Here is a 19,944-nt window from a genome sequence, read left to right as displayed (position 1 = left end):
AAATAATAATAAAACAAAAAGCAAAACAATCGAAACAAAAATTTCTAATATGCAAATGAAATAATTTTGTTTATGGTGCAGTCGAAAGAATCCCAAAAAAAAAAAAAATAAAAGAAAAAACAACCAAAAGAGTGCTAAAAAATATACAAATATAAAATTATTTGAAAATTGAACCTGTTCTGATGGAGGCTGGATCCGGAGATTGAGGTAAGCTGATTTATTTTGGCCTAATCATATGCATATTCTGCTCGAATGCGTCGCAATACATCTCTCATAAAGCCTTAGATCGAATGACCTGATTCTCCCTATTGTCTGAAGTTATATCCATCCACATAATCTTGTCCGATTTCTGATCTGATTTTCGGCTGCAGTTCTGCAACGTTGACTTGCTCTTGGCTTTGGCTTGGCTTAGCCAAAAGCGTCCAAGTGGCAGCGGTAGTAAAACACTTCCGATCCCACTGAACCGCAACCATCTCGATGGAAGAAAGAAGACCTTGCCCATGAAAGAACCAGAACCCACTATCAGGGTCTCTTTATGTATCAACTTTTCAGGGGGAGGAAGTCCGGTTGGTCTGAAGGATGATCGAGTGGCGGAATTAAAGCAAGGTTGTGGCTCTTTAAAATTTATAGTCAATCTGCTAAACTCATTCTTAGTTGATATATTTATATCTGAACTTAGAAGAGTTGCCTTTGCCTCCCCTTAAATGTTATCTTGACTTATAAAAGGTTTTTATTCTTTCCATCAAACTTACAAGTAATCCTAACTTAACCCTTCGGATCAGTTTATGTTGATGCTGTAGGCTTTTAATCTTAAATCTGTCGACTTATATGTTCCTTGCACACCTTCTTCATTTATGGTCTCGCCAATTTTTGGGGTTACCCCATCGCTTGCCCAACTTTCGGCTCCAGTCAGTGGAGAAGGAGAGAAATAAGGGACCCCGCAATGACCACAAGTTGGCAGCTTGGCGGCATTAAAGAGCATTTTAAGCACTTACCTTTTGACCCGACCCAGTTCCATATGTCACAAAAGAACAGCGTCAGTCGGTGGTTGTTGGTAATGGTGTTGTTGTTATTGTCTCCACTCCTCCGTCTGCAACACCCTAGAAAACCCCGAAAAAAAGGTATATATATATGTATGTATATTCAAGACCCCGATCGCGTTGTTCCATATGCGCATAAAGCAAATTGCATTAACATTTAGGCCTACGCGCCGCTGTGCCGCCCACTTTGCGACTGTGCCGCTTCTGCAGCAAAAGTGCCATGCCACTCGTTTCCCAGTCTCTTATTCCATGGCGTTCGCCCGTTCCATTCCGCATTGTGCCGCCTTTGCTTTATCACCTAGCAAACTTCCAGCCTGATCAGTCGCAATTCAAAGTGCGCGCTGTGCGGAGCAATTTCAAATCGCCTCAACCGCCTGTTTTTCCGTCGGCGGTTCTTTTCGAAATCTGAAAAAGATAAAATATCGTATAAACCACGACTAACGTTACTGGGCAGGCCTTTAAATGTGATTTGGAATCAGCTTAAGCTATATAAAGTTGTGCCCCTTTTTTTTTTGGGTTTAATTCGCCAATCAATCGTTAAAATATAAATACAAAAAATAATAATAAAAACAAGCTGCATCCAGTTAGTGAAACAAGTCATAAATTAGCAAAAGGTATGCGTAATAACCATAAGAGTGATGATGATACAGGCCCAGCAATTAGCCACTTTATATGGACATCGTGTTGTGGGCATGTGAAAGTGATGGCCCGATGGCAACCTTTTCAGAATTTCAAAAACCTAACAACACATTACAAGTGTTAAGTTTAAAAAATTGTGTTAAAAAAATACAACAAAAAAGGCGAAAACATGTTAACAAAAGTAATATAATTGCTGAGATTTTGAAAACAATAATTTGAATATTATAATTATACTTTGAAATATGATTTTACATTTGTTACTCTCATTAATATTGGAACAATAGAGAACCAGTTTTCGGGTATTCTAAGATATTATTCTGATTGGAATTTCAGTTTCTTTTAATTGGTAATTTGTGTTGTCTGGGATATATATTGAGGTTCATTACTGAATCTTAGTATTTGCATAAGATTCTTATTGAAAAGTAATGGGAACGATAATTAGGAATTAAGGTTCTTTGAACCTTTGACTCTGGTTTTCTTTCTTTTGATAAATTTAAATAAGTTTAAGAATGAATTTAGAACATTTTATATATATATATATTTCATATATATTCTTTCTTATAATCTTCCTAAAGAGACTTCAGCAGTTGTTGGAAACTAACCAAATAGGAACTCTTTGCTATGGTATTTTCGTTTCGTTTTTTCTGATCACGGAGATATACTTTCGACACAACCCGGTCATGTCCCCATAACTTCCCATTTCTCTTGTCGCGGTGGTCAAGAGTCTTCGGCTTCAGTCTTCAGTCTACAGTCTTCAGCACTTTGTTCGATTGAAATTTTTGTAAATTTACTTTCTGCGATTGTTGCCGTTTGGCTTCGGCACTCGTATATATCGCGGTGTGTCGCTCGGCTTTGGCTCACTTTGGCAGCTTTCTTGCATAATAAACAAGATCAGGCTCAGCACACAATGTGCAACATTAGGCCAATGTTGGTACGTGGACACACTCCTCCGAGAAGGAGGGGCAGCGGGGAGTGGCTCTGGTAGCAGCAGGCAGGGGAGGTGTATTGGAATGGGGACTACCTGAGTGGGGCATGGGGACAATCATGGACAGCGGGCGCTAAACTGCTAAGAAAACAAAAAGCGAAAAGCAGCAAGCACAAGTACACTGAGAGGAATGATTATTAGTTTATCGAGGTGAAGCCAAAATACGGAATATTATTGCTTACTAAGCAAAGGAAAGAAATAGCTTAAAATGCCTTCAATTAATAGCTCAACATATATGTTAAAGCTAAAAAAGAATACTTTTTACTTCCCCTTTAAACTTCCTAAAAATTTCTTTATTATTTCGAGAAACACTCCAATTTGTGGGGATATTTTCTGCCAGTGCAGCGGCAACATGCACCGAAACAAGCGATGTCGGTGGCTACTTTTGCTCTCGTTTCGACTGCTGCGTGAGGCACATGGATAACTGGATAACTTGGACAGTTTCCCGTTACCACTGACCCGCTCCTCTTTCTTCAACTCCCTGCTCTCTCACTTTGGTCGTGTTCGTTGTGAACCTGCCACAGCAACGACAAAAACAACAACAACAAAAACCACCGAAAATAAATCGCCAACCGCAAAGTTTGCAAACTTTTTTAACTTCACAATAAATACAAGCGAAGCTAAAAAAAAAATTGTTGCTCCATTTGCAGATCAGCGAACCCTTTTTGTCTTTGTTTTCGATTTGAATATATATATATATATATATTAAAGTCAGCCAATGGATACAGTAGAACCTAGTTGAAAAGAGATTCCTTCAACACAAATCACATTATGAAAAGTCATGTTACCATATAGAAAATATTCAGGATGAAAAGCTCAATGCTTTAACCACAGTCTTATGATGGAACGCCTTTTTATATTCAATACATAAATATATATACTTATTTCTGATATATTTATATATATCAAAAACCTTTCATAACTTGAACAGGACTCAAATACTCAATGAAGTCAAAGTTAAGTAAGAAGTCGAGTTAGGTAGATATGACCTCTTTCTGGAGCCTTCCATCCGGCAGTCGATCTGATAAGATGCGATGAGATTGGAGTAGAAGTACCCCCAGATTTTGATGAACCCTGTGGCTATAGAGAGAAGGCAGGGGGATATCCATAATTTGTTGGTCTTGTAAATGCGGACGCGTGGCACGAGTCGAGTGCGATCGAATCCCCAAAGTCGTTCCAACCATAATTGCCGGCACTCACACACGAGGGAAAAGAGTTCCATCAGCCACTCGAGGAGTTGCAAGTCCACGATCGCAAGTCGCTGGTCGAGAGTCTTTCAGTCTATAGTCTCTGGTCTTCAGTCTAGAGCTCTGGCGACTTTGGGCCAAACTTAAAGCCACAGACAAAGCCAAAGATACCCGGCTCAACGTCGTGCCCAGCGATCTGCATTGTTTGGCAAATTTGTAAGCCAAAACTTATTGCAAACTTTATTTTTTTTCGCTGTCGCCGTGGCTATTGCTGCCTTACATACCCTAGCAAAGGGTATATTAAATTCTTTAAGAGGTTTAATATAACTTATACAGAATATGTCCTTCATTGGGCTCTTGTGTGTGTTACTTGTGTTTTTGTTGTTAAACTTTTAATTATTCTTAAGTCATTTTTGCTAGGGTATTTCCAACTTCTGTTATCGCAGCCTTTCTTCCTTTTTGTTTAATTTTTTTTGCTGTCCGTCTTGGTTGCTCGCTGCCTTTCTGCCCAAAAGTCGGAAAACGACGACGACGACAACAGCTTCTTGTAATTATGGCGAGAGCCTCAAGTTGCGGACACCTTGGCCATGTTTATCTTGTGGCAACTCCGACTCAAAGCCCTCAGCCAAAAGATAAGCTTCGCCCACATGCCACAAAGTGTCGGTGTTGAGTGCTCGCATCTCCGAAATGCCACTGCAAGATGACAAAGTGCCACATCCAGGTAGCGCAGCCATAATGGTAACAAAACAAGAAAAAAGATTGGGTAACTCCAGCGGCCTAATGGACTGGTAGCAGTAGTAGCAGTTCTGAGCTTTAACTTTAAGAGATATAGAATAGTATATGTAGATTTCGATGTATAACTTATTTATAAATTCCTATCATAGGATGGCAAATGAGGAGATGTTCTGTGTAAGAACATCCACCCACATTTTCCGATCAACCCAACCCAATGGGTTGGCTTACATTTTAATTAGCGGATTGTGCAATATGCGATGCAAATCAGACAGCCACCCACCCACATATGTTCGGTGGTGGTGGGATGCCTCATTTATGGCTCGCGCCCCGTTTTGGGCAACTTCAAAGGGTAACCGCAGGCGCGACCAGCACTGCTACACCAATCGAAAGATTGCCGCACCGACGTGGCCGAACAGAGCGATTCGAAAAGTAAAACATTTAGTGGGCAAAAGTTTAATTAAAGCAAGGCGCAAGGCATGTTCGGCTAAATGAACCTTGGCAAGAATTTCCATGGCGCAACCATGGGCAACAACAACCACTCAAGCGCGTCATTTGGTTTATCAATTTGTGCACCGTGCTGCCTGCCGTCTTGTGCAATTGCATTTTCAGAGCCCCTTTTGGTTTTTGTTTTAAATTTTTTTCTGTTTTTAAACATTAGCACTCGCCTCGGCCAAGTCTCTCCCATCAATTCTCCAGTCCCATGACTCACGAGAAAAGTACAGATATATAGTAATATATATCTAGCATAAAGTAGAGCAACAACCACCATGCACCGCACACCATACACCACATGTGTAACGCCCACTGGGTGTGGAGACGTCCGATGCTGGATGGCCATGCCTTCAAGTTGGCAAAACAATTTGCTATTAGCCATTTGCTGTTTGCCGTTTGCCGTTTGCTATTTGCTGTTTGCCATTTGATTTGCTTTGGCAGCTTTTCATTTGCAACCCGCTGATGACAACAAATCATGACAATGCTCAAGGTACAATGTCAAGACCTCGCGCCACATGCTACAAACTTAACTAAAGCATTTTAAAGTCCCCAACAAACTGGCGTGGGTCAAGCTGGTTGAGAAGTTTCCACCCCCACCGACCTGGCTAGAAGGACGGCCCCCATTTGCATAAGTCGAGGTGGATCCATAGAATCCTCCTTAAAGTTCCCACGAAATCAATATAGTTTTTGAAAGAGATCTCAGTCTTATCATTCTTTTCACTATCAAAAACACCTTTCCCAATGTTTTTCATCGCACTTTGATCTTTTAATATCAGCATATATACTGTGTATATATTTCTTTTAAACACCAAAGTATTACTTTCAAATTTTTTGTGCAGACACAGTTGGCCAAACATTCGGCATGGCTATGCTCTATTTGCCCGCGTTGGTGGTTCAGTTTAGGCCAGCTCAGCTCAGTACGGTACGGTTTGGTTCGGTGGTTCAGTGGTTCAGTGGTTCAGTGGTGCAAGTCAGAGCGGTTCAATCGATCGGTGGTGTCACTGCAAGAGAAGAACCAATGATAGTGGAGATCCAAGCGTGTGTTGCCTGGCATTCGCTGGACTGATTGACGGTGCAAGGTTGGGTCAGGGTTAGTGTTAGGTGGTGTCAAGTGGAGCAGGGTGGAGCAGGAGGTGGTTCTGACACCTCAGGGTATTGTGTCTGCCAATGTTAAAGGGGATTAAATGATCAAGTTTTAATGTGTAATTGATATTTAGATCGAAATTAATCACGGACTATAATTGCTTCTATAACCTTGTTGCTGGTTAAGCATTGATCTTAAGCTTACTACATTGTAGTCTGGATTAATGTAAAACTTCCTTAAACTTTTAGCCTAACTTTCTGTCATTTTTTTTTAATCTTATATCACTTTATAGCTGCAATATGCACTTGTTGCATCTTCGGTGGTTTAACCAAACCAAAAGCTTCACCTTTTGACCCCCCACAACAACCCAGCCCAGAACCACTGAACTCTAGGCTTTGTGTGGCTTTCACTTTCGATTTGGAGCAGAGCTTGGCTGGTGGTGGTTGGGTTTTGTTTATTTTATCTGGTCGAATCGATCGGGATCCAATCACTTTGTGAGTGGCCAGTTGACGCCTCCGTGAACCACTGCTGACCTCTCACCCACCACCCACTCTACTCCTCTACTCGCCTTTGCCTTGCAATGATTTTCGCGATGCTGTTTGGCTCTTGTAGATAATCTATTGATAAGATTTGTACTTTTTGGGTTTTCAATTTCAAATTAAAAGCTGGCCCAGGCGAAAGGGTGGCTGGGGGTGGGGATCAAAATGTCGCAATGACATTTAAATTGGCTACGAATTTTTCCTTCCTTTTTTTTTTTTCTGACCGCCCTACAAAACGTGCTCTATTGTTGGTTGTTTTAATTTTGTTATTTTTTCGTTTTTCGTTTTTTCTTTCTATAAAAGCCAGGCCGGCGACTTGACAAAATGAAATGCGCTCAAATTAAAGTGATTTTTTGGTCGGGGCTTTGGCTTTGCTTCTTTATAGCTTGGCGCATTTTCTGTTTATTTTTTTTCTTCTGTATTTTGTATTTTGTAGTTTGTGCACCTTTTGTGGTTGTGTTTGTTTGTTGTTACAGCAACGAAAAGGCAACTTAAAAAAACTAGAGAAAAATTATGACTTTTGATCTAATTATGGCTTTGGACCCTATTTGTTTGTCCCGCGGCAACCTTGGCACCAATTTGTTTGCTTTACTTTACTTTGCCCAAGTTGGTAGGTACTTTGTTTACCAGCTGTCTAAGCTGCCCCCTACTTTTTGTTATTGCTTTCTCTACCGCATTCTAAGGCTGAGCCAGCCACGCCCACATACACAATATAGCCTGGAAACAATAATTACCGCTGCAACATTTGGCAATTTTTTGATTTGATTTGATTTTGGGATTGGTTTCTTTGCGATATCTCTTTTTTTTCGAGCAATATTGTAAATTGGAGCAATAATCGAGACAAAGAAGAAAAAAAAGAAAAAACAAGAAACATATTTGAGATAACCAAACAATTATCCGACCAGCCGCTGGTCATATTATTTACTGGCTTTATTTTGTGTTTTTTCCGTTGTTGTAAAACTGCTTAAGTTGTTGCACGAAGTTGGATTTCTGGGATTTACGGGAGTTGTTTCGGTTTTTGTTTTTTCTGCTTCTTCTTGTGTTCCCCAAATTTTTTGCGCAATCTTTAGCGCCGCCAAACGAAAGACTTAAGAAACGAACTTTAGCATTTTTTCTGCCTCCGCTCCGGCTTCTTTTGCGGATTTTCTTATCCACTGGCTGCCCCATGAAAAAATGCCAGGGGCGTGGCTCAATCGAAGGGGCAGCGGGGAGGTGGTCTTTTGATTTTTTTTTTTTTTTTCAGCTGCACTAAACAATTTTGTCGCTCAAACGACTCCATTAAGTCAGTCGATGGTTTTATGGCTTTGTGCTTATTGCCAGCTGATGAATTGCATTTTGGATACCCTAACTAAATTGGCAACATTGAAGGGTCCATTAAATATGGTGAGAGATTAGGTTAGGGCTAGATAAAGATTTTTAAAGATATTTCTTAGTCTGAAGGTATAATTTCCTAAATGGTTTTGTACTTGCTTGAATATCTTAATTTCAAATTGAATTTCTTTTTTATTAACTCTTTTTTCTGTTGAGTTTTTCTTTGAAAATCAATTTTGTTTGATTTTATGAATGCATTTTCCTTAGCTAAAGAGCATCTATTGTTTGGCTAGCTTTCTTCGGCTGGCTTAAACGTTTTTCTTTCTTTTATTTTGTTTGCTCATATTTATGTAAATTTCATAGGCGTGACTCAATGATTTGTAGTCTGTGGCTATATAAGCGTCGATCTGCATATCGCATATCGGCGTGGCTATATTTGTGTATTCGAATCGCGTTGACAACCCGGCGACGGCCCTTTCACATATTTCTTTTTTTTTTTTTTTTGTATTTTTTGTATTTTTGGAATGAACAATCAGTGGCCGCGGATTAGCTGCATCGACAGATCCGAATGGGCCGCTATATATGACCACATATATCCATAGATATCCATGCTGTCAAATTCGTTGCACTCATTAGGCCAATTCAATTGGCTATGACTGTGGCTGCGGGGAAAAATGGTAATAAAAATCCAAAAATGTAAACGGGTCTTAATTGTGTTGTTAAGGCCGCTCTTGGTAATTCGATATGAAGTGATATGTGGCTGGTAAGTAAGAAAAACGAAAATGAAAAAAAAAAAACTAAACCAAGCCTCCGCAACGTCAAAATTAATCACTTCCCTTTACTAGAATTTGCATGCAGACTTCAGAGTTGAGACTTTCGATTTTGAGTTCGGCCGCCTTTTGTGGGGTTTTTCATTCGGTTTTCGTTTTGGTATCAATTAAAACCCAATTATGCCCCGCAGGCAAGTCTCGGAAAATGCGCACCCAATGCGAGATAATGCCCGCCCGTCCGGTCATAACGGGTTTAAGCCACGCACCCAAGGTTACCATAAGCAAATATTTATGTACAATCGCCATCAGCATATATGTAACATACTCGTATATATATATAACTCTATATTCGAGTGCAAATCTGGTGTTTTTCCTTCGATTGGCAGCGAACGCTCCCCGCTGTCAGGCGATCTGTAAAATGCAAATATCTGGATGGGGGCCACCAAGATCAGAATGAATCACGGAATCGAGGAGTCCGCAGATCGAGGCAATTAATCAGTAGCCATGGTATGCCAAGGAGTTGCTGAAATCGTATTTTAAGAACTCATATTTTTAGCCCCAAAACAAAGTGACTACCAAATTTGAAGTTTAAAATGAAAATTTATATAAAGAAAAGTAAAAGCAAAGTAAAAGTAATTCGTTTAGTAAATTGGCTTATAATCTCCTTAGACATTAAAAACATATAATTAAAGACTGGGAAAAACTGCGTATTATCATTAGGCACACACCGTTTAAGCCATTTTGTTTAAGCGTTTAAACACTCTATCATTTCATACACAATTAAGCTTTATTTGCCGCTATATTTCGGGTTTAATGCAATTTTTCTTTCACTTAATAATTCGCTGACTTTATCTTGGCCACATTCATCATTTTATATTTGCCCAGTTTTCATTACTTTCATTCCCGTTTTTCCTTTGCCTCCAAAAATATTATTTAAGATCACAATTATGTTAGCAATATCTTAATTTATTTGCCGCAGCAAATAAGGAAATTGTTTTTGGCCAAAAAGAAAAAAGAAAAAAAACAGTAGTGGGAAAAATTATGGAGGCTGAAAAGATAATTTATACCCAACTACCGCCCAAGTGTTGTGTCTGTCAATGTTCGATTTATTGGGCACATGTCGACTGTCCGAATCGTGGCGATTGGCAATCGATAACGATAGGTTCGACAAGCACAGCCCCCGATGTGTGGTCCCATCGATCGATCAAGTTGTCGCATGTCCAGCGATAAGATCGAATCGCCATCTGTTTTTTCCAACATACCACCGTTTGGTCCAGCGTTTTTCCACATTTTCCTACAATGAAGCTGTCATAAGTTCTATGCTCTCGTTTCTGTTATTTTTCGTATTGACAATTGTTCGATTTTCGTTTCGGTTGAATTTATGCGCTTCCTGTCCAATCAATTGGCATCAATTATTTGGCATTCTCGACTTAATTATATCGCCGGCTGTCTTTGGTCGGATGACATTGATTGCATCCTGTTGAACACACATTTTTCGACCACTTTTGGGGCTATCTGGCCAAATGTGGGGCATTCTCTGCGATCTCAGGCAACACCAATAAAAATCCCCCCCCTAGCCAAAAAAAACCAACTCCGTTTGGCATGCTGCTCATAAGTCTCTTTTATGGCATTTTAAAGTGTTTCACATCGCAATTATTGTTAATCAACTGCCGGCTAATTGCGGCTCTGGTCTCTGCCATAAACAGACAAATTATAATCACAATTAAATGCGATAAGTAGCCGCTTAGCTTAGGTTGACAATGAAAATGTCCAAGTCTGTTTTTATTTTAGGCTGGAAAGGCCCTTGGGAAAATGTTACGTGTGGATAATTTTTTGGAAATTCGCGTTTAACTATGATTACAAAGAGGAAAGCTAAAACCTATATAAAAACCCATAAACCAAGGAGACCTTAAATTGGTTTTCCCTGCCAAATAAAGACATAAATCAGTGATATTCTGAGCGAAAAAGCAATCGGCAAGCCATTAATTCAAGGGCCATTGGAATATGCATTCATTGCTGTCATAAGCAATGAATGCATATCGTTTGTCTTGTGCCACGGCAAAGGCAAATAACTCAGACCGAACAATATCAGGTTGGACAAATGGTTGGCAATATATTTTGCAATCGTTGCCATACACTTCCATATGCCTTATTCCGTATTCCGTATTCCGTATTCCGATTCCGATGCTGACGGCGATGTCGATGCCATATGTCAATGGCTTCTGCGGGTTCTCACAATTGCCACACATTGTTTTTCTATTACGGTTGAGGGCAATTAAATGCGATTTAATTATCAGCCGTTTGGTGGCTAAGAAGTAGGGATGTGAGGTGGGGAAATGGATATAGTATATGTTTTATTTCTTTCGCTGGAATTAAATGCAAATGAAGAGTGCCAGCAGCCGCTGAAATATTTCAAATAGCTGACTTCGTTGCGCATGCGTGTGACTTGATTACAACAACAAAATCGTTGACAAAGACTTTTATTGGCAGGCAACAAACGGCAGTGGCAGCAACGACGGCGACGGTGCAAGAAATGGAAAAAAATGAAAATTATCGTGCCGCCGACCAGAGAAATAAAGGAAAAATGCATTGAACGCGCACGCATACCAAGTAAATTATAGAGGGACCAAAAAGCTGAACAAAAACAAACCAGACCAAGTGGTTAAAATTATAGTTAAGAAGGAGCGCGGCTCTTGCGGCCACTTGCGTCATCTGGATATATGCATTGTGGCATTTGTCATTCCAATTGCGTGTAAGCTTAAATATCTGACAAGTTTGTGTCCTAAGTCTTTTGTGTTTTCGGCATTTGAAGTTTTTTATGTGGAAAATTCTGTAGAAAAGGGATGTTGTGTCTAAACACAGTTTTTAAATAGCTTATATTATATATGATTTATTATTAATAATAAACTAATTCTGTATTTTATTATCTTTTTAGGAGCATCTGTTAGTCGCATACCTTCAACACATTATTTCTTGCAAACTCGGAATGAATGCACTTTAATTTGGATGTGTTTCAAGGTGAGTTGTAAATTTTATTATTTTAGCATAAACAAACTGTAATTTCCTTCGCTATAATGTAAGTTTTATCAAATAGTTTAACGAATTTAACTCATGTCTTACCTATAATGACCTCTTCAAATTTACTTATCACAGTCAAAAGATGTTTGGCAAAATGTTTACCCCTTCAACACTCATCCATCTTTCTCTATACACATATATAATTTAACTATTTTTTGGGGGATTTTAATACTCGTTTATTATCTGCCCATTAAATCGGTTTATCTATCAATTTGGTACTTTTTAATTTTCCAACCAACTACATCCGAACGAGCGCCTTTTAATTTAAGCCACGAAGAGAGAAAAAACCCTGAAGCCAGATGAAAAAAAAATTAAATCACGAAGCGCAAGCAATAGCCAAAAAAAAAAAAAAAAAAAACCCGAAAAAACCGAAGAAATAATAAAACCATCAGCATAATCTGCTGAATAGCCAAAAGACGATGATTAAGTTGATGATGATGATGCGCGTGCCATGGCGCCATTTAGTGCAAATTTGTCGATGCTTCCGGCCAAAAGATTTCGTTGGCCCACCTGCAACAGTAGCAGTAGTAACTAGCAACTGGCAACTGGCAACCAGCAACACTAACAGTGGCAAGTGGCAACATCAACATCAACAACAGACATTCACTTTGGCTACCTTCGCATTTTCATTCAATGCCAAAAAAAGAAAAGCGCCTCATAATTTCCGTGCCGCTTTTCCACGTTTGGGAAATGGATTTGTGGTGAAAGATGAGTCGGCGATTTTGTTTTTTCTGTGCTTTTTGTTATGGCCACAATGCTGGCCTGTCCTCACCTCGGCCCATCTATCAATTTGAATTCAATTTTTCCAGCCCACTCGATCCAGAGCCAAGTCAAGTAATTTGCATGATGTTGCTGCTGCTGCTGTTGCTGTTGCTGCTGCTGCTGCTGCTTTTGTTGGCAATTAAGGCAAGTTGGTCTGGCCCGGAAGCCGTGCCCAAAAGATCGTGTACAGTTAGAATGGCCGGCGGCAACCGATAATTATGGTTAATAAATATTAGCTGCCAAAAGTGCAATAAACCAGACGAACGACAAGCGACAAATGCAAAACAGAAAGCCAACGGGTCAAAGGGGAGTGGCAGGTGAGCAGGAGGGGATTTGGTCTGGTTCTTGGCCCGATCATATTGCCAGCTAGTTAATTGCAATCAACACACATGCCATCTAGCTTGGTAAGAACAAGTACTCGAAGAAATATTAGTAGACTTTTATATTTTAGAGTTTATATTTGTTAATTTGGTTTAGTTTTTAATCTTTAAAACTGAAGTAATCCATTTTCTAAGCAGTAAACATTTTAAGATTGTTTTCTGTGTACCAAAAAAATGGTATAGAAACAAGGTGGAGGTGAGAGATTCAGTATCTCACGCACGCAGTAAAACAGTGTCCACCATAAGTTTCCTAAACTAAACAGAAATTATTGTAAAGTCTTGCCACATTTAGGTATATTATAAACTAGATCTTTCCCCTGAAACAGTTTCAATTTTCAATAAATATTTTTGTAATTTCTTAATAACTTTAATTTCGAAACACTTTGCCCCACTGTAACCTTTGGTGTTTCCATTTCGTTGGCTGCCAAAGCGCAGTTTAAACAAACATTTTGCTGACCGACAGATTGCAACGCCCCAGTGCCCCCATCTTATCGACGCGGGGGGGCGTGGCACTACAGGACAGCTGCGATGCCATAGCCAACAAAGTCGAACTGAAAAGAGAGATACTATGTTGCATGCAACAATTTTGAGAGTTTTCAGTGGGTTCCTTGTTAACGTTAACGTTTTGGCAATTAAACAGTTATCGGGGACATTATAAGGCCGTTAAAAAATGGTGCATAAAATAGTATCGGTAGAGTGAAGTAAAACCAATTAGAGCGCTTGGGCCCAGACGAGATTTCGCAATAGTTTAATAATCATTTTTCAACATGACCGATCGAGTGATCGATTCTTGAAATTGAATTTAATTAGAGCTAAGTACTATGACAAAATGATTAATTAAAGGCAATTTGAGACGCCCACTTGGGGCCTACATAGATATGGGCTCTCTCAGCATATGCTACGATCTCTATTATATTTATACTATAACCTGGTACTTATCGGAGTCGATCCGATCCAGCCAAGTGTCGTTGCTAATGGTTGTGGAAGCTGGCGACAAGTCTGAGCCGCTAAATTGTTGTTAATTTCTAGCCATATTTCAAGCCAAGCGCCTCATAAACAAACAACTTTGTTAACAACGAAATGACCAGTAGTAGGGGTGTAGGTGCGAAAGGGGGGTCACCCAGAAGGGGGCTGGCCGGACTATCAGTTCCAAGTGTTGAAGTCATAAATCTGCATAATGATCATGTCGCAGCCCGTTAGTGCGTTAGCTCATTTAACGTTAATCGTGCAAAGTGTGTGTGATGGTGTGTGGGTTGATTTGGCCAAGACAAACGAAAAAAAAAAAAAAAACTCCACATTTTCTGCAAATTTTATGATCTGTCATTGGTTCCTTTCACAATTTTAGAAGGGTGTCAGGTTGCTTTAAGCTGCCGCTGAATCAGCACAAAAATTCTAGACCATAGAATGGACCGAAAAATATCAAAAGACTTAGGCAACAAACTTGGCAAAAAAAAAAAACAATCTTAAGGTTAGAACTTTCATTTTACATTTAAAGGACTTCTACATTTTCTGCATATAAATTACTTATTATGATCTTTATCTAATAATTATCTTAAATTTCCTTAGAGAGCTGCCCTATACCTTTTCTAATCGCACACCCAAAACAATGGCTGTAAACTTTCCTACAAAACTGCAAACTTTCCGCCACTTTCTAGATCGTTTATATGCCATTGCATGTGCATATAATAACTTGATTCTAGGGCCAAAGTCGCTCACTTTTCGCAGCTTTCACAGAGTGCCATGCGAATCTGAAGTCAAATCAGAGGATTTCACTGCACGTCGCGGCACGGCACGGCACTTTTACCCACCGCCCAGTCATTGTCATTAGCAAGTGGCATATACTGTAGACAGTAGACACTCGAAAACAGACACATGTGAACAGCTCGTCGGGTGCCACGCCCACCTGACAGCCAACTGCCCATTGTTGACAGCGGGAAAGTTGGCTCTTTGTCTGCCGTTTGTTTTTTAGCGTCTTGACTTTTGCCCTTCTTTCACTCGGCTAGTAAGAGAAATAAAAACTATAAAAGTGGGTAGCTGGAAACTGCAAGTATTAGGCCCACTGTGCCGACTTTTTAGCCTGGTCTTTGTTTTACGGTTCATTAACGCCGCAACGCCTTAATTAAAACGAATTAGTAAAAGCGAACAGCAATTGTCGACCCACAAAAGCGAGATGGGATGCCGCTCATTACCCACATTTGCATAATTATTGGGGGTTTATTCTAATTTCGGGTCTTTACTTGGCTGGGAACCGCCATGCCGAAGGGAGGTGTTCATTAATTCGATATGGGCTGCAGCATAATATCAGTGCCGGTAAATGGAGTACTTATTCTAATTGCTATTAATCAGAAGTAAGATGTGGGAAATTTATGGGAAAACCAAGGGCTAAGAGTATGAGTATATACTAAAATGAAAAAGTTAAGTTGTGATGTGAATCTGTCACATATTTCCCTAACTTTTCCAACCCATTCAAGACGACCTTGCGGTAGAAACCTTGTAGCCATCAAACACCATGAAAACGAGATCAAATCGATGTGGTTTCGTTTTGCGTATAAGGGAAAATCAGAAGGGGGATAGGTAGCACTTGGCCAGACAAACGAATCTGCTGTCGAATCATGTTCGAATCCCGCAATCGTTATGCCTTCCGTTCGCAGCTCAAAAAAACAACTCTATTATTCATGGGCTCAATTGACGGCGAAAATCAAAGCGAGCGGCTACGTTGTCGGCGATTAAACAATAAAATAACAATTATTGCCGGCAGAGCTAGTGCTGTCCCGTAATGAATGAATTCGATGAGTGGATGAGTGCGGCAAATGAGTCAAGTGGCATCCACATCCACATCTCCGCGACTGCAAGTTGCAGCTTCTGCGGACGGAACTCGTAAATCAAGTGTTTGTTGTTTGCCCGTCGATCGTTGTTTGGCTGCATTGGAAATAAATTTTGGGGTATTTGTTTGTAGTTTACTTTACTTATCAAAAGATTTGTGATTTAAATCTAAGATAAGAAAAGTGTTTTATTAACTATATTAAAAAGTATTATAAAAACTTGAAGTATTATAGCTTAAGAAGCACTAAAATAGCTCTGTAATATTCCTTGTAATATCTTCTTTCGTTTAATTTCTGTAATATTTTTCGGCAAGTGCAGTGTTTGGTGTCCGCATGCTGCTCTCATGATGATCAACACTTCGAGTGCGGGGCATTAAAACGCTTAACCATTAATCGGCTCTGGCTGGACTTAATTTTCGGGAGCTTAACGATGGATGGTAAAAACAAATAAAGTTGCATATGCAAGTGCTGTTTAATTGAGGAACTGCAGATCGTGGCACACGCACATGTGCAAATTGCAACATGCCACATACTCATATATATACACATATATAGTGAATCAGATACAGATACAGATACCAGCCGGCTCTTGCAGATCTTTTAGGGAAATTGCAAAACATTTACTCAGTTCCAACTTCAACTTCGACTCCGATATCCGGTTGCCTATGGGTTTTGTTGTTGCCGTGCTCCGCCGTCCGGCGACTTATTAAATCATTTTTGCCGATTTTATTTCTCTTTTTTTTTTTTTAAGTTTTGTTGTTAATTTTTGTGCCTGGCATACAAAAGCACTGCACGCAGGAAAAAGCCAAAACGATGTACGCAGATGCCAGAAATAATGTTGCAAAATCCCAATAAACTTCAAAAATAATGTAAAGGAAATGAGGCAAGGAAGAAGGGAGATTTATTACGGGAGATTGATTAACTGTTTACAAGGAGTTGATATGTAAACTCACATAGCATAGGAAAAGCTTAAGGATTTTACTCTCCATTGATAATCTTACCACTTAAGTCAAGTTACAAAAACACACTTAAAAATTTGTCATTGACAGAGTAATCTGTTTGGGCAACTCAAAAAATATATATTTTAAAGTAGTACTTCGGCCTCTCTGATGGCAAGAAAATGCCAAGACCACTTGGAATCCAAGCCAAACAGACAGCTGAGAGTGTTGACCAACATTTGACTAATTAACACATCACAGTCAACTGGGTGAGACGACGGGCAGCACTCGATAAATGGGTCAGTCCGATGCTCACACGTTGCTTGGTTGGTTGGTTGGCTGCTCGGTTGCTCGGTTGCTCGGCCTAATGTAGTTTTGATGTACTTTGGAAAATATTGTTGCTTATTTATCATTTCACTTCTTGATGTGGCAATTATTCAGGGGAAAATGGAACGGAAGGCAGAGGTGCTGGATGGACACTCATCCAAATGGCCGGTGACAATCCACCGCCAGGTGTTGCATCCACAACCAAAGAAAGAGTTAAAGCTGAAGCTAAAGCCAAAAAAAAAAAAAGCTGGCGAAACTATGGACTTCCGCCTTTCGCCTGTGGAAATAGTGGAAATCGTAGAACCGCTGCCTCCGCTTATAAATCCCCTAATTAAAAGCGTAATTAAACTTTGAATCGGCTTTGCTTTTTTGCTGCCAGCGGTTTCATTACCATTCTTGTTGCTCATATTAAGTGTTTGAGATCTGTAAATCAGTTCAATCTCCAGTTTCTCAACTTTCAGTGGTTCAAGTTGATTGAATTTTGTGGCATTCTGAGATCATAACTAATTGGTTTTATGAGCAAAGTTTCAGGACTTCAGGTTGTTAATACTTCACAACAATCATTAATTATCATATATGTCTTTCAATAATAGTTAGCTTACAATTTTTCTTACCTCTTTTTGATTCAAACTAATTTGATTTATGAGTAGAGTTGCAAATCTCCAGGCTGTAACTATTTTATAACCAAGAATTGTTGTATAATATCGGATTATATGTTATGATATTTACATTTATACCCATGCCTATGCTTTTATTAACTTGAATGTTTGGAAAACCCATTCTTATTTATTGCTAATTGCATTTATCAACGAAGTTTAATAACCACAACGTCTTTTTATTGGATAATAATAAGTATTTTTTTTTAATTTCTTGCAGTTCGTTGATTGACGGTCAGAACGCTGCGTCATGTTGTTGCTGCCAACGGAAATGTGTCCAGCAGCAACAACAACAACTACAATAACAACCACAATAAACAACACCAAAAGTTGCCCAACGAAAAGTAATTTGCGAAAATCATAAAAAAGTAGCGTAAATAACTCCCGGCACTACCAGATCTCCCAAGTGGGGCAAAAAGCGAAAAGCACAAAGGCCAAGCGCGAAAATAGCCAGAAAATTGCTGGAAATCTTTTGGTTCACACCAAAAAAACAACAACAACAGCACAAGAAGTAATAATAACAAAAACAAGAACTCAAGAACGACAAGTTTAGGAACAAACCAGAGCAACGACCAACAGCAAGTGTCGCCGTTTTCTAATGCACAAAAACCATTCTGTGATATCTCAAGACCCAAAGGTGAGTTGCATAAAACAATTTTCACGGCAAACGGAAAACAGAAAAAGAAATAGTTAGTTTCCAAAAGGAAATCAATGATGGAAATAAAAACACTTGGCCTGCGGAAACGGAAATGCATTAACCTTTGGTTATCAAGGTGTTCAAAGGGGGGAGCTCAAAGATTGAAAACTCCAAGTTAGAATGAAGCTTAACTTAGTATCTGCAATACTTAAACTTAAAGTATAAAACTTAATCTTAAACTAAAGCCAATTAATCATCTCGAATTACAAATAATGATCGTGTTTATGACTTCATTACCAATAGTTAGTAACAAATGATACATTTTGCCACAAACACCTAATCTTATGGCTTTATAATTTCAACTTTCATATACATATATATGTATTCCATAGCTCCATAGCCAATCCCATTTTTCCATCCATTTTTTCTCCCATAAGTTTCCTGCTTAGATTTTATCGCACTGGTTGTCCCTCATACGACATGATCGCCTTTTGATCAGTTCTACTTGCCAGAGATATATCTATATAAATATATATAGTAATTAGTCGATCATGCAGCCTCCCAGCCTGGCGGTGGGTGTAGCTCGCTTTTGTAATTGGAAATGGGAACCCAACCATATTGACAATGACAGCCATGTAGATGCACTGTAAGGAAATCTTAGTTGATAGCTAAACACTTGTCTATATAATTTACTAATAAAACGAATTTTAAATAATTGATAAATTTATTATATTCTCTGCATGACCTATAGGTTTTATCTTGCCAGAAAGTTAACTCTTTATTATATATTTTTTAAAGTTTAAATTAAAATAATTTCAAGTATATTTTCGCTGTGTGGAAACCACATTCTTCGCCTGTCGTTGACAATTAGAGAGTGAATTATGCTAACTAAATGTGCGACGGGCAAAACTAAATCACGCAAAACACACACACTCCGACGCGACGGGAGGGCCTCGAGATCGAGGCGTGGCTATATAGCGGATTGATCCAATCCAAAACCATTCCAGATCGATGTTGCATAAGTGCTGTTGGGCAATTTTCATTAGCTTTTGCTGAACCGCCGCCAACTGACTGGCAATTATAATTATAGATTATCGGGTGAAAATTCGGTACGAAAATTCAAGTTTCTAACATAGGCCACATTTATTTTCCCCCTGGGAAAAGAAGCCGGTGGGTGGCCAGTCGTCGGGTGGTAAAAGAAACACCAACAACAAGAAGAAAACCTGTGGAAATGTGTCACTTGGCCCGGCTGTTGTCGCCCCATTGCGTCACGGTAGTTAAAAGGTGTCAATCACCGGGCATGCCGACGACGACCAGCAGCAGCATGCAACATGCAATATATGTTGCATGTCTCCGCACCGCAGGCAATTCGATTTCTTCGTCTTTGAGGGAGGGGAGCTCAAAACTACGTGATTCATTTGCGGTTTTAGGTGGGAACATTTCACAGAGTGGCTGCACTTGTGGTTCCAAAAAGGAGTTTTGGCATTATGGGTCTAGGTGTCACATCAATAAGACTAGCCGACCGGTATGGAAGTAGGTTTATTTAAGCGTATTTGATAAGT

At 39.4% G+C, this 19,944-nt stretch overlaps 1 protein-coding gene across 4 annotated transcripts in view; it reads left to right on the top strand.

Annotated features, from left to right (window-relative positions):
• Nucleotides 1-19,944, top strand: part of LOC108103467 — a 35,568-nt gene that overhangs the window by 4,430 nt on the left and 11,194 nt on the right. The window contains exons 1-3 of one of the 4 annotated variants that reach the window (XM_017208963.2): nt 101-207; nt 11,718-11,800; nt 17,966-18,382. In XM_017208963.2, the coding sequence (XP_017064452.1) occupies nt 18,344-18,382 (39 nt within the window). In that variant the 5' untranslated portion in view covers nt 101-207; nt 11,718-11,800; nt 17,966-18,343. Of the gene's footprint in view, nt 1-100; nt 208-1,004; nt 1,655-11,272; nt 11,535-11,717; nt 11,801-17,965; nt 18,383-19,944 lie in introns of those variants that run through there. The other 3 variants (XM_017208964.2, XM_017208965.2, XM_017208962.1) reach the window with 3 other exon arrangements.

Source organism: Drosophila eugracilis, unplaced genomic scaffold, assembly GCF_018153835.1.
Source record: "Drosophila eugracilis isolate 14026-0451.02 unplaced genomic scaffold, ASM1815383v1 contig_496, whole genome shotgun sequence".
Taxonomy (NCBI): domain Eukaryota; kingdom Metazoa; phylum Arthropoda; class Insecta; order Diptera; family Drosophilidae; genus Drosophila; species Drosophila eugracilis.
This window is presented reverse-complemented; position numbering and strand designations above follow the sequence as displayed.